Source organism: Scyliorhinus canicula, chromosome 15, assembly GCF_902713615.1.
Source record: "Scyliorhinus canicula chromosome 15, sScyCan1.1, whole genome shotgun sequence".
Classification (NCBI taxonomy): Eukaryota; Metazoa; Chordata; class Chondrichthyes; order Carcharhiniformes; family Scyliorhinidae; genus Scyliorhinus; species Scyliorhinus canicula.
The window spans coordinates 74,289,866-74,305,961 of record NC_052160.1 but is presented as its reverse complement, the minus strand read 5'-3'; the positions used below and the strand labels follow the sequence as shown (position 1 = coordinate 74,305,961).

Below are 16,096 nucleotides of genomic sequence, written 5' to 3'. Positions count from 1 at the left end.
CCTCAAACTGCCTTTCTGCAGCCGTTAAACTATCCTTGATTAACAATGCAACTCCTCAACTTCTTTTGCCACCTTCCCTACTCTTACTGAAACATCTATACCCCGTAACTTCCAACAACCATTCCTGTCCCTGTTCCAACCATATCTCCGTAATGGCCACAACATTGTAGTCCCAAGTACCAATCCACGCTCCAAGTTCACCCACCTTTTTCCGGATGCTGCTTGCATTGAAGTAGACATGCATCAACCCACCTATCTGTCTGCCGGTGCGCTCCTGCGACCTTGATACCCTCCTCAGTACCTCACTACTCTCAACACTTGCTTCTGGACTACAACTCGTTTTCCCAGCCCCCTGACAAATTAGTTTAAACCCCCCCCCCCCCCCCCCCCCCCGAAGGGCAGTAGCAAATTTCCCTTCCAGAATATTGGTGCCCCTCTGGTTCAGGTGCCTCTGGGGCTGTTTAGCACACTGGGTGAATGAAAGCGATTTTCATTCATTCATTCATTTCCTGTCTGTACTGGTCCCACCTTCCCCAGAATGTGCTCCAATTATCCACGTACCTGAAACCCTCCCTCCTACACCATCCCTGCAGCCACGTGTTTATCTGCACTCTCTCCCTGTTCCTCAACTCGGTGGCACGTGGTACTGGCAACAAACCAGAGATGACATCATGATTTGTCCTGGCTCTCAGCTTCCACCCTAGCTCTCCAAATTCCTGTTTTAAATCCCCGTCCCTTTTCTTACCTATATCGTTGGTGCCGATGTGTACCACACCTTGTGACTATGAAATGAAATGAAAATGAAAATTGCTTATTGTCACGAGTAGGCTTCAATGAAGTTACTGTGAAAAGCCCCTAGTCGCCACATTCCGGCACCTGTCCGGGGAGGCTGGTACGGGAATTGAACTGTGCTGCTGGCCTGCCTTGGTCTGCTTTAAAAGCCAGCGATTTAGCCCAGTGAGCTAAACCAGCCCCTTAAGCTGTTCCCCTCCCCCTTAAGGATTCTGAAAACATGTTTCGAGACGTCACGGACCCTGACACCCGGGAGGCAACATACCATCCGTGAGTCTCTTTCCTTGACACAGAACCATCTATCTGTCCCTCTAACTATCGAGTCCCCAATAACTACTGCTCTCCCCCCTTCCCTTCTGAGCCACAGGGACGGACTCAGTGCTGGAGATCCGATCACCGTGGCTTACCAATGGTAGGCCGTCCCTTCAACAGTATCTAAAGCGGTATACTTGTTACTGAGGGGAACGACGATAGGGTATCCCTGCACTGACTGCTTCCTCATAATGTCCAAATTCATGATGTCCAAATTACATAACAGCACATCCTTCGGGACTTGTGGGAGGAAACTGGAGCACACTGAGGAAACCCTCACAGATACTGGGAAAAAGTGCAGACTCTGTACAGACAGTTACCCAAGCCAGGAATCGATGGGCAACACAGCCTTCGGGAATCTCGATCCTGATCACAGAAAACAGTATCAATGCCCCTAACTATGCAATCCCCGAATTTACTCCCCCCACTTGAACGGCTCCCTGTACCGCATTGCTGTGGTCAGTTTGCTCATCCCCCCCTGCAGTCCCCGTTCCCCTCCACACAGGGAGCAAGAATCTCGAACCTGTTGGACAAATTCAGGGACTGAGGCTGCTGCAAATTAGATTTCCTGCATCTGTTTTAGAACATAGAACAGTATAGCACAGAACAGGCCCTTCGGCCCTCGATGTTGTGCCGAGCAATGATCACCCTACTCAAACCCACGTATCCACCCTATACCCTTAACCCAACAACCCCCCCCCCCCCCAACCTTACTTATTAAGGACACTACGGGCAATTTAGCATGGCCAATCCACCTAACCCGCACATCTTTGGACTGTGGGAGGAAACCGGAGCACCCGGAGGAAACCCACGCATACACGGGGAGGACGTGCAGACTCCGCATAGACAGTGACCCAGCCGGGAACCGAACCTGGGACCCTGGAGCTGTGAAGCATTTATGCTAACCACCATGCTACCGTGCTTGACCATCTCCATTGCATTGAGTTTCAGCCAGCAAGACTAAGAGAAATGTTCCCTTTTTAGCCTTCTAAACTCAACATCTTTCACAGAACTGAGAGCTGTGTTCACTCTCGTGACCTTTCTTGAACTGCCCACAAATGAGATAAACTAAAACTTAAAAGCTTCTGTACCTTAGAAGGCCCAGTTGTTAAGCAACACCCACACGTTAATGCCTTTTATTTGTTCTTCACGCCATAGCCCCCCCTGAGCTCAATAGAAACATATACTACCTGCTTCCACCATCTCCCCCAGCAAAGAGTTCCAGGCACTCACCACCCTCTGTGTAAAAAAAAAAAAAAAAAAAATTTTCATCGCACATCTCCTCTAACTGTTTCCCCTCGCACCTTAAACCTATGTCCTCTAAAAGTGGCACGGTGGCTCAGTCGTTAGCACTGCTGCCTATGGTGCTGAGGACCCGGGTTTGAATCCCGGCCCTGGGTCACTGCCCGTATGGAGTTTGCACATTCTCCCAGTGTGTGTGTGAGTTTCACCCCCACAACCCAAAAGATGTGCAGGGTAGGTGGATTGACCACGCTAAAATTGCCCCTTAATTGGAAAAAATAATAATTGGGCACTCTTTTAAAAAAAAAAAAATGATCGTAATTGACTCTTCCACCCTGGGAAAAAGCTTCTGAGTATCCACTCTGTCCATGCCCCTCATCATTTTGTAAACTTCTATCAGGTCTCCCCTCAACATCTGTCAATTCAGTGAAAACAAACCGAGTTTATCCAATCTCTCCTCATAGCTAATACTCTCCAGATCAGGCCGCATCCTAGTAAACTTCTGTACTCTCCCCAAAGCCTCAACATCCTTCTGGTCGTGTGTCAACCAGAATTGTGGGCAAGCATCCTTTTGGTAGTGTGGCGACCAGAATTGTACGCAAACATCCTTCTGGTAGTGTGGTGACCAGAATTGTGCGCAAGCATCCTTTTGGTAGGGTAGCGGCCAGGACTGCATGCAAGCATCCTTCTGGTAGTGTGGCGACTAGAACTGCATGCAAACATCCTTCTGGTAGTGCGGCGACCAGAATTGTGCGCAAGCATCTTTTTGGTAGTGTAGCGACCAGAACTGCATGCAAGCATCCTTCTTGTAGTGTGGTGACCAGAATTGTATGCAAGCATCCTTCTGGGAGTGTGGCGACCAGAATTGTACGCAAGCATCCTTCTGGTAGTGTGGCGACCAGAATTGTATGGGCTGAATCTACTCGATCTCTCTTCAAAAGAAAATCCCTCGTAACAGTGAATCAACTGAGTGAACTTTCTCTGGACTGCCTCCAATGCAGTCTTTCCTTCGATAAGGGAACCAAAACAGTTTACAGTATTCTCGGTGTGGTCTAACTCGTGTTTTGTATAGTTTCACCAAGACTTCTCTATTTTTATACTCTGTTCCCTTTGAAATAAATATTAGCATTCCCTTTGCTTTCCCAATTACTTGCTGAATTTGCATGCTCGAAATAGAGGGATTTAGAGCGAGTAAGGGCAGAACGTTTTGTTTTTAGTTAGGGCATCATGACCAGCACAGGCTTGGAGGGTTGAAGGGCCTGTTCCTGTGATGTCCTTTTCTTTGTTCTTTGTACTGCCCTGGGCCTACACTTGTTTCTCCTCAAGTAAATCAGCAATACTAACTGTCTATCAGTGCCCAATGACACAATGCATGATTCATCTTCTGAAGTTACTAAAGAATGCCATTGCTTAGGGGGCCACATGCAAAATAATTTATAATAATAGTGTACAAAATCAACACGCAGCTTCCAAGGCATCCAGCGTGTTTGGATTTGTGAAATGGAACTTCTATCACTCTTCAGCTATAGTGAAGGAAATGTTGGACCAAACCTTGAGTGTGGAGTTTTGAACATGCGGTAACTTCACCACAAGAAAGGTAGCCCAACATGCTGTAAAAGTTAATCATCTTTATTTCAGAAAACATTGAGGTAATCATACAGTTTGGTTTCAGACACCAGCAGCAGCTAAACTCAATTATACACAAGCTCCTTGTAGCTAAACTGAAAACCCAAGGAAGCTTGTGCTTCCAATGATGCCACATGCTCACTTTTGTTCAAAACATTCATACACATAGGAAGATGCTGATTAGAACACACTATGACACAATGGGCCGAATGGTGGCCTTCTGCACTGTGCGTTCTATGGATCTTAAAATACTGGATAATCGCTGAATGCTTAGGATGATGATGATTCGGAATGAGTGCAACTAACTCCACAAGTGAAGTGCTCCCCATTTCTGTGCTGTCTCTAAATCCCTCCTTAGCTTGTAAGTCTTTGCCCTACATACACTCAGGAGAATTGGGTGCTTTTTACCCTTGTCTGCAATTCCATTTGACAGGAAAAATTGCCCAACACAGGCCAACACTCATGCCCCTCCACAAATACTGATAGTCCCGAACATAGCCATTGCCGCCAACCACGTTGCAAACTATCTACAAAACTTTGTGTCGCTACACTGCACCTCAACTTTTTTCTTGTCTTTTTTTTCTTCTATAAATTTAGAGTACCCAATTAATTTTTTCCAATTAAGGGGCAATTTAGCCTGGCCAATCCACCTACCCTGCACATCTTTGGATTGTGGGAGAGAAAAACATGCAAACACGGGGAGAATGTGCAAACTACACACGGACAGTGACCCAGAGCCGGAATCGAACATACGACCTCGGCGCCATGAGGCTGCAGGGCTAACCCACTGCGCCACCCTGCTACCCTTTTCTTGTTCTTTTTAATCCTCATTGCCAGAAAGATGTAGTAACTTGATCACAAGAAAGGTAGTCAGAACGTATTGTAAAAATGAGGCATTCAAGGCAGGTGACCCTGACCTCTACAAGAAAGCCACATATGATCTAAAGAAATCCATCAAAGATGCCAAAAGACAGTACCGGACCAAGCTCGAGTCCCAGGCTAGCCACACAGATCCCCGCCGTCTATGGCAAGGTCTGCAAGACATAACGGGCTACAAGATGAAGGCATGTAAAATCATCGGCTCCAGCGCAACCCTCCTGATGAGCTCAACGCATTCTATGCCCGCTTTGAGCAAGAGGTCAGCAAGAGCGAGCCCTCCACCCCAGAAGCTGCGGATGAACTTGTATCTGAGATAACCTCTGCAGACGTCAGAGCAGCCTTCTCGAAGGTCAACCCACGGAAAGCCACTGGCCCGGATGGGGTACCCAGACAAGCAGTCACCTGGCGTGGGTATTCGCAGACGTATTCAACCTCTGTTTACAACAATCTGAGGTGCCTATCTGCTTCAAGAAGACGACCATCATCCCTGCACCAAAAAAAGGTCAAGCAGCGTGCCTTAATGACTATCGTCCAGTGGCTCTGACATCCATCATCATGAAGTGCTTCGAAAGGTTAGTCATGGCACGAATCAACTGCAGCCTCCCGGATTGCCTTGATCCACTACAGTTCGCCTACCGCTGCAACAGGTCCACAGCAGACACCATCTCTATAGCCCTCTACCCTGGAACACCTAGATAACAAAGACACCTATGTCAGATTCCTATTTATCGACTGCAGCTCAGCCTTCAACTTCATCATTCCTACGAAACTCATCTCGAAACCCCGTGGCCTTGGCCTCAGTTCCTCTCTCTGTTACTGGATCCTGAACTTTCTAATCCACAGGCCACAATCAGTAAAGATAGGCAACAACACCTCCTCCACGATCATCCTCAACGCAGGCGCCCCACAAGGCTGGGTCCTCAGCTCCCTACTATACTCCTTATACACCTATGACTGTGGCCAAACTCCCTTCCAACTCTATTTTCAAATTTGCTGATGACACCACCGTAGTGGGTCGGATTTCAAACGATTGCGAGACAGAGTACAGGAATGAGATAGAGAATCTGGTGAACTGGTGTGGCGATAATAATCTCTCCCTCAATGTCAACAAAACAAAGGAGATTGTCATCGACTTCAGGAAGCATAGTGGGGGAACATGCCCCTGTCTACATCAATGATAACAAAGTAGAAAGGGTCGAGACTTCAAGTTTTTAGGTGTACAGATCACCAACAGCCTGTCCTGGTCCCCCCCCATGCCGACACTATAGTTAAGAAAGTCCACCAACGACTCTACTTTCTCAGAAGACTGAGGAAATTTGGCATGTCAGCTATGACCCTCACCAACTTCTACAGATGCACCATAGAAAGCATTCTTTCTTGTTGTATCACAGCTTGCTTTCTCAATCATAGAATTTACAGTGCAGATGGAGGCCATTTGGCCCATCGAGTCTGCACTGGCCCTTGGAAAGAGCACCTGACCCAAGCCCACATCTCCACCCTATCCCCGCACCCCAGTAAACCCACCCCACCAGCTTAGTATGGAGCATGCTCTGCCCAAGACCGCAGGAAACTACAAAAGGTTGTGTATGTAGCCCAGTCCATCAAGCAAACCAGCCTCCCATCCATTGACTCTGTCTCTAATTCCCGCTGCCTCAGAAAGGCAGCCAGCATAATTAAATACCCCACGCCCCCTTGGCATACTCTCTTCCACCTTCTTCCGTCATGAAAAAGATACCAAAGTTTGAGGTCGCGTACCAACCGCCTCAAGAACAGCTTCTTCCCTACTGCCATCAGACTTTTGAATGGACCTACCTCGTATTAAGTTGATCTTTTCTCTACACCTTGCTATAACTGTAACATTATATTCTACAGTCTCCTTCCTTCCCTATGTACGGTATGCATTGTTTGTACAGCATGCAAGAAACAATACTTTTCACTGTATACTAATATATGTGACAGTAATAAATCAAATCAAAATCAAATTAAATAATCTTTACTTAAAGAACATTGAGCTTATAATACAGTTCACCAGCAACACCTAAATACAATTAAATGCAAGCTCCTCGTGCCAAAACTGAAAATCCAAGAAAGCCCTAGCTCCCGATGACATCACACGCGCATGGCAGATGCATCTTAAAAAACTATAACAGAGCCGATATACTCATTGCCCTCCTTGAGAAAGCTCAGTGCCGGGGATCTCGCATTGCTACAAACAATACTTGCAAAGTACCAGTGTCTTCCAGTTGGTCATGTCGTTAGGCAGGCATAGTTTCTAGAACCGAACAACGGTCACCAGGTTGACATGTTTCTATAAAAATTTGAATGAAGAATTAAATATTACTAAGCGTGGCTGCGTGGGTTTCCTCCAAGTTCTCTGGTTTCCTCCCACAGTCCAAAGATGTGCAAATTAGGTGGATTGGCCATGATCTATTGCCCTTAGTGTCCAAAAAGGTTAGGTGGGGTTACTGGGTTATTGGGATATGGTCAGGGCATAGGGTTAGGTAGGATGCTCTTTCCAAGGACCGGTGCAGACTCGATGGGCTGAATGGCCTCTTTCTGCCCTGAATATTGTATGATTCTAAGCAGTCCATCAAGCCCTAAAGTGTTTGAGCTCAAAGAGTTCATGGCCAACAACTCCAATTGTACATACCCAACATGTTTCCTTTTCTATCTGTTTCCCCAAGAAACAACCTCCTACAAACCTTAATCCTCATATCCTGTAAGGACTCACTTAAAGAAAATTTGTTGAACTTTTAAAATCGATGCGACTATTGACTGCACTCATTGAATCCTCACAGTGCAGAAGGAGGCCATTCGAGTCGGCACAAACCCTCCAAAAGAGCATCCTGCTTCGGCCCAATCTCCCACCCTATCCCAGTAATTGGCCATCAAGAGTCAATTTAACATGCTAATCCACCTAACCTGCACATCTTTGGACTGGGAGGAAACCGAAGTTCACATTCTGCGAAAATTCCCTGGTGGAAGACTATGAAGGGAAACCTTACAAAGTACGAAGAAAATATCCTGTTCCATTTTTTTTTAGCTCCAAATTGGATGACTTCTCATTTGCCCTTATTGAAATCCATTCACCATTGTTTACCCATTCACTTTATCTATATTTCTTTGCAGGTGTGTGTCTACTGTTAACACTGCTTACAATCTAATTTTACAATTAGCCAATACTATTTGTTTGCTTGTACAAAAAAGAACTTGTATTTATATCATGCCTGCCATACAATTCTCATACTTCACTTAGAAGTAATTAATTATAGAATAGAATCATAGAATTTACAGTGCAGAAGGAGACCATTTGGCCCATCGAGTCTGCACCGGCCCTTACCCAAGCCCACACCTCCACCCAATCCCCGTAACCCACCTAACCTTTTTTTTGGACACAATGGGGCAATTTAGCATGGTCAATCCACCTAACCTTCACATCTTTGGACTGAGAGAGGAAACCGGAGCACCCGGAGGAAACCCACGCAGTCGCGGGGAGAACGTGCAGACTGCGCACAGACAATGACGCAAGTCGGGAATCAAACCTGGGACCCTGAATCTGTGAAGCAACTGTGCTACCGTGCTGCCCTGATAGAATCACTACAGTGCAGAAAGAGGCCATTCGGCCCATCACATCTGCACCGACCCTCTGAAAGAGCCCTGTCCCCTTAACCCCACCTCCAGAGCAGCTGGAGGAAACCCCCGCAGACACGGAGAGAACGCGCAAATCCCACACAGACAGCCACCCAAGGCCAGAGCTGAATCCGGGTCCCCGGCACTGCAAGGCAGCAGCGCCAGCCACCATGCTGCCAAATGTCAATTAACAAATATTCACAAAAACATTTAAATTTGTATCTAGGTTTTATAACCATGTCAGTGTCTTATATTTTGCCAACCTCTGCTCATGAAATATATGGAGCTCTGGTTTTAAAATGATTTATTCATTTGAACGGATTTTCTAAGGTTCTGTTCATAGTATCACAGGATGCATGGTTTTATACATTTTGTTATTCTGTTCCAAGAGTGCAGCTCAATGCCGCTCATGAGCAATTATAATTCCATTTTTATTGGAAGAAAGCCGAGATAATTTGGTGCAAAATAAAATGACGCTAGCATTTATTTTACAAAGCAAGCAATCTATTGTAATAATATTGTTCCAGTGCTGGGATAAATATGATTTCTTGCAAAAAGGAGATTTTTGTTTGGTTTCGCTCCTTCCAGTGTTTGGGGCTTTCCTTGAACTGCATACAAAAGATGGCATTTCTTCCACGGCAGATGAAAGTATCCAAAGTAGCATGGGTGTCTCACAAACATTTGTCAGGTTTAAGTATCAGAGAGGCTTCCTAAAATTTTCCTTTGTTTCATGTTTTAAACAGGATGAATATCGGAATTCAATGCCTGCTTCTAGCTTCCAGCAACAGAAATTGCGTGTCTGTGAAATTTGTTCTGCATACCTGGGTCTTCATGACAATGATCGCCGACTTGCGGATCACTTTGGGGGAAAACTGCACTTGGGGTTCATTCAAATCCGCGAGAAATTAGATCACCTGAAGGTAATTTTGAGATTATTTGTGCAAGAAAGAGTTAAAATCTAGTATTATATTTTTGGACCTTGCATTTATAAAGCTATTTTCTCTGTCAATATCCAACCAAGTATCTATTTTAGTCAAGTGTATCTAACATGGGCAGAAATCTTTTACATTAATGTTTTGAGAAATTTTCAGTGTGCCATATTCGTCATCAGTCAAATAGATTTATTTTTAAATAATTTTTAGTAATTACCACCAAAATATATCTAATTTCTTTCACCATTTGCAATTATAGAAAATTGTTGCAGAGAAACAAGAAAAAAGAAATCAAGAGCGTTTAAAGAGGAGAGAAGAAAGGGAAAAAGAAGAAAGGATGAAACGGAAGTAAGTTCATATTTAGACCTGATAATCCTGTTTGATGAAGACTGTTGTGATAGAAACTGAACAAGACGAGCGTTTTTAAATGCTCTTCACTTAATTCATTGTTATTTGTATATCTTGACTGTTAATCATAACCTGCAATGCAGTTTGTGTTGAAATGCAAAATATTAATCTGTATGCACCATGTAGCAAGGTTCTATAATTAAACTACCCTGTATTAAATTTATTGTTTTGCAGATCCAGGTCACGTAGCAAGGATCGCAAGAGGTATGTTCAATGCACGGTAAAATAGCATTAAGGAATCTGATTTCTTTATTCAGTTTTTGCAAGTTTTGAAGGGGTTAGCATTTTTGAATAATTTCTGACTACTAAACCTTTACTTTTGCCTTTCTGCACAGCAGTCTTCAGATATTTATTTAAAGTGTCAATTGTGGCTCAGGTGAATCAGCAATCGAGACCAGGGTTTTTCAAATTCAAGGTTGCGACCTGCGGAGGGTCTTGATTAAGTGTCGGGGTGGGGATCTCGGCATTCCCGATTGCAGGAAGAAGTGACCAATGACCACGACCGGCTTTTACGAATGCCAGCTGTGTTCTGTCCCCATTTGTCTGCGCCGTTTGGCAGGACAGAGGGAGGATGGGCAATGTGCTGGCCACTGCTTACGAGTGGGGTGGAGTGGGGGTTTGACAGGAGCCCAGATGGGTGCGCAATGTTAATGGTGGTCGCTCTCTGCGCACACTGCTTGGCTTGTCCCAGTTGGCATTGTGTGACCTGCGGCTCCGTGGTCAAGCTACTCGACGGCCGGCACAATGTCTGCTTGCACTCCCATGCCGTGACGCATCGGGAAGTGGTCAGCAGTCTATGACTGCGTTGGATGCATCTGATGAGAGTAACAGCAACTGGACAGTGAGAGGGAAGCCAGGCCAGATTTGTCAGGGAGGAATACCAATCAACTGAGACCAGTCAATACGGCTGACACATGTCAACACTGGAAGAAACCTACACAGTCATCACTGTGTCACCCCTCTCTGAAAACCAGGAAGGAAGTGGTTTTGTTAAGAATGGAGAAGGAGATGACTTGAATGTTTGGATAGTGAAACGCAGTGGGACCAGCAAAAAGTGTTGTGACATTGTGTATGTTTGACAAGTTACTTCATCTTGTCTGAAGTCATGGTTTGTAAAGTAAAAACAAAATTTCATTTTTTTTCTATTGCATGCTTAAATTTCTAAAGGAATGGGAATATATTTGAAACAAAGTTTGTGTGTAAATGTAAGGATGCGCATGTTCAACTGAAATTGCTTGCGTTTTCAGTAGTAAAAAGTCATAAACTTGGAAAAATTGGGTTATGGAAATAAAGTTTCAAAGTTTAAAAAAAAAGAATGCCAGCTGCAACCGGTCTTTAAATACAATGGAGTCTTTCGGCCAGAAGCGGCTGCAGAGAAGGTCATGTGCCTGACATATGCACAGGCGTCACGCATCCTGTACATTTGGGCGGCACGGTAGCATAATGGTTAGCACTGTGGCTTCACAGCTCCAGTGTCCCAGGTTCGATTCCCTGCTGGGTCATTGTCTGTGTGGAGTCTGCACGTTCTCCCCATGTCTGCGTGGGTTTCCTCCGGGTGCTTCGGTTTCCTCCCACAGTCCAAAGATGTGCAGGTTAGGTGGATTGGTCATGATAAATTGCCCTTGGTATTCAAAAAAGTTAGGAGGGGTTATTGGGTTACGGGGATCGGGTGGAAGTGAGGGCCTAAGTGGGTCAGTGCAGACTCGATGGGCCAAATGGCCTCTTTCTACACTGTATGTTCTTTAGGCGCGGAATTACGGAGGAGAGATTCCTCCAATTTGTAGCTGTCAGCAAGCAAGCAACAGGACTGTGTGAAGAACTGAAGATGGATTATTTTGTAGTAAGGTCGAGAGAACATAGAACATACAGTGCAGAAGGAGGCCACAAATACAAATATATTAACGTTGCTTTTCCATTATGATTTCCCCACTGACCATTACTCCCAAAGTCCTCTCAAGTTTCACTGCATGCCAGGACATTCTTTGCTCCTAGATTAAAATAACACCTCTTAATCTTCTGAGTACTTCTTGATTCTCGAGCCGGAGACCTCTATCTCTGATGCCGTAAGATCCTAGGATACCAATTCTAGGTTTCAACCAATTCCACAATTATTCCAGTGTGCTTCCAGGTGGTTGGGTTACCATCAATACTAATATGTCAGTGTACCTTGTATTACTATTTCACATAAAACTGCTTTCATGCTGTAAACCTCTATGACTAATAAAATATAATTCATTGTGAGCTAAGGTGGAAGGTCTTTACTAGTCATTTAACAATTAATGTGAACATTGATTTACTTGATACAAGTAAAAGTAACACGATAGGGGTGCAGAACAAAGAACAATACAGCACAGTAACAGGTCCTTCGGCCCTCCAAGCCCGCATCGGCCACGATACCAACCTTGGCCATAACCCTAAGCACTTCCTTGTGCCGTATCCCTCTATACCCATCCGATCCATATATTTGTCATGATGCCTTTTGAATGCCGTTAATGTATGTGCTTCCACAACTGCCCCTGGCAATGTGTCCAGGCACTCACCACCCTCTGTGTAAATAAAACCTGCCTCGCACATCTCTAAACTTTGCCCCACCGACCTTAAACCTTTGCCCCCTGGTGACTGACCCCTCCACCCTGGGAAAGAGTGCCTGCCCATCTCTCAACCTCCGTCTTTCTAATGAAAACAGTCTGAGTCTATTCAGCCTCTCCATGTAGCTAACACCCTCCAGACCAGACAACATCCTGGTAAACCTCCTCTGCACCCTCTCCAAAGCCTCCGCATCCTTCTGGTAGTGTGGAAACCAGAATTGTGTGCAATATTCCAAGTGCGGCCTTATCAAATTTCTACACAACTGTAGCATGACTTGCCAGTTTATATACTCCATTCCCTATCCAATGCCCTACCCATTCCATCTGCTTTCTTGACGACCTTGTCCACTTGTGTTGCCACCTTCAAAGATCTGTGGACATGCACGACCAGATCTCTCTGATTTTCTATATTCCCACTTGTTTTGCCATTTGTAGTATATTTCGCCTCTAGACCTACCAAAATGCACATACATGTCTGCATTAAACTCCATTTGCCATTTGTTTACTCAAGCCTCCAACCTATCAATGTCCTGCTGTATCTTCTGACAATCCTCAACACTATCTGCCACTCCACCAACCTTGTTGTCATCTGCGTACTTACTATAATGTAATAATACTCTTTATTGTCACAAGTAGGCTTATATCAACACTGCAAAGGGAGAATTCAGAATGTCCAAATTACCTGACAGCACGTCTTTCGGGATTTGTGGGAGGAAAACGGATCACCTGGAGGAAACCCATGCAGACACAGGGAGAATGTGCAGACTCCTCACAGACAGTTGCCCAAACCGGGAATCGAACCTGAGACCCTGGCGCTGTGAAGGAACAGTGCTAACCATTGTGTTACCCTGCCACCCTAATCAGATCCCCTGACAATCGTCAACACTATCTTGGGTGGCACGGTAACACAATGGTTAGCATTGTTGTTTCATTTCCAGCCCTGGGTCACTGTCCGTGTGGAGTTTGCACATTCTCCCCGTGTTTGCGTGGGTTTCACCCCCACAACCCAAAGATGTGCAGGGTAGGCGGATTGGCCACGCTAAAATTGCCCCTTAATTGGAAAAAATAATTGGGTACTCTAAATTAAAAAAAAAAAAGCATTGTTGCTTCACAACTCCAGGGTCCCAGATTCGATTCCCCGGTATGGTCACTGTCTGTGCAGATGCTGCAGATGGTGGAGGTGTGGACTTGGGTGGGTCAGTGCAGACTCGATGGGCCAAATGGCCTCTTTCTGCACTGTATGTTCTTGAGGTGCAAAATTGCGGAGGAGAGATGCTCTTTCTAAGGGCCGGTGCAAACTCGATGGGCTGAATAGTCACCTGCAATGTAAATTCTATGAACTGCCACTCCACCAACCTTGGTGTCATCCGTAAACCTACTAATCAGACCAGTTACATTTTCCTCCAAATCTTTTATGTATACTATAATCAACAGAGGCCCCAGCACAGACCCCTGTGGAACATCATTAGTCACAACCTTCCATTCAGAAAAACAGCCTTCTACTGCTACTCTCTGATTTCTGTGACCCGAGCCAGTTCTGTATCCATCTTGCCACCTCACCTCTGATCCCGTGTGACTTGACCTTTTGTACCACTCTGCCATGACGCACCTTGTCAAAGGCTTTACTGAAGTCCATGTAAACAACATGAATAGAGGCACAGATATAAAAGTAACACAGTTATGCTAAATCTTCTAAAATACTGGTTAGGCCTCAGTTGGAGTACTGCTCAATTTTTTTGTTACATCAGAATTTGTGTTGCAATAATCTGCTGTTTACATTGTGTTTATTAATAGAGGAGGTGATATTTAGTGCTTTTTTTCACAAAGCATTTTCACAAAACTAGACTAATAGTACTTGATCAAATGAAAGCCAAAACGTAGCAACACAAGGAAATCGAAAGTAGAGAAACCAGATTTACTAGTTATTGCACCATGGCACTGCACTTCGAATCATTAAAGTCTTTCAAACCGGATAGCTGGATAACCTAGCATTTGTTTGTCTAAGAAATCATTAAACTCTTTCAGGTGACAGCAATGAAGTCTGGGTGTAGACTTGAGCTTGGAGACTCAAAAATACACCCTGCCAGTTTCAGGTGCGATGTTGTTCCCACTTGAGCTTTTTTAGCAGAGGAAATAGGAGCAGGGGTAGGAGTGGTCTGTCGAGCCTGCTCAGCTATTCAGTAACATCTTGACTGATTCTTGACCTCGCTTTTCCACGTGATCCCGACGTCCCTTGATTTCTTTTGAATTCAGAAGTGTATCAATGTCTATTTCGAATATTCTCCATGACCACAGTCCTTTGGGATATAAAGCATTCAAAAAATACTCAACTGGGTGAAGAAAGCTCCCCTCCTCTCTCTCTGAAATTGTTGCTATATTTATTTGGTTATTATTATGGCAGTCAATATGGTCGCCTTCCTTAATCCTAATTATGTTTGCTTTAAAGTCGGCAGGTATTTTGATACCGCCACAATGTTCAAACCCGAATACTGATCAAAGAGCCAATACACCAGTTAGTTAGTTCAAAGTCAATGCTATTTATTTACACACACAGTAATATCTACTCATGCACAAAATACTACAAACTAAACTATCTCTAACGCTAATGCCTATACTTACCTTCGGGCGCCCACTCAGTCAGAGGAACAATGGCCGTTGTTCGGATCTGAGGTTGGTGGGTTCGAAGAGGTAGAGGAGAACAGCTAAGGTCGTCCGTCTGGTAGCGAGCGTTGACCTTACTTGCTTCTAGAGCAACTGGTGGACGGGTCTCTCCGCTTTGAGAGCCAATTCCAAGAGAGCGATTCTCTCTTGGGGGTTTCTTATACCCGAAGGGGCTTCGCGTGCTTTTGGGCGGGCCTTAAATTTGGCCCCAATTAATTGGGCTGTATCTTGATCACTTGTATTGATCTTGACCAATAAAGGGGTGGGTGCCCTGATGCCAGGCGTGTCCTAGATGGCCGTTGGCCTTGCTTTGTTTTCGCTTTCGGTTTGGCGGCGGGGTGTCTGGAGCTAGATCGGTTGCTTGAGTGTCTTTCCTTTGTTCCCAGAGGTGGGCCATCAATATGTTAATTGACCTACAGTTTCAGTCTCGTCTGGGAGCTGCCTTCTCAATACGCATACAGGCTCTGTGCCTGCTTGCTTTCTTAACATTGTCCATATTTCCCTACAGTCATTGCAATCATCCATTTTGTATTCTGGAAGTGGCCATCCCAGATGGCTACAAAATGGTCTCCTAATTCTAGACTGTCCAGACACTTGGTGTTCTTTCAGAATCTTGTACGCTGAAATGAATCACCTCTCATGCCTGTGAACCCGAGAGATTACAGGCCAATTCTGTGCAGCCTCTCATAAAACAACCTCCTCGTCCAGCAATAAATCTAATGAATCTGTGTTGCCATTCCAAGGAAGTTTGTTTTTTGTACAATGAGGCCAAAATTGTGCACAATTCTCCAGGTGTGATCTCATCAAAATCCTGTACAATAGTAGCAAGATCTCCTTATTGTTGTACTCCTTGCAATAAAAGCCACTATACAGTTAGCCTTCCTAATTGCTCGCTGTACCTGCATGTTAATTTTCTATGTTTCTTATAGCAGGATACCTAAATCCCTGTGGGCACCAACTATTAATATGCCTTCAACTGTTGCTGGATGTACCTCTCCATCCTGCTACTGCCTAGAACTATGTACT

General features: G+C 44.9%; 1 protein-coding gene across 7 annotated transcripts in view; it reads left to right on the top strand.

Annotated features, from left to right (window-relative positions):
* luc7l (LUC7-like (S. cerevisiae)) overlaps window positions 1-16,096 on the top strand; it is a 74,897-nt gene that overhangs the window by 53,752 nt on the left and 5,049 nt on the right. For all 7 annotated transcript variants that reach the window (XM_038820312.1, XM_038820313.1, XM_038820316.1 and 4 more), the window contains 3 exons: window positions 9,225-9,401; window positions 9,673-9,761; window positions 9,996-10,025. In XM_038820312.1, the coding sequence (XP_038676240.1) occupies window positions 9,225-9,401; window positions 9,673-9,761; window positions 9,996-10,025 (296 nt within the window). The remainder of the gene's footprint in view (window positions 1-9,224; window positions 9,402-9,672; window positions 9,762-9,995; window positions 10,026-16,096) is intronic.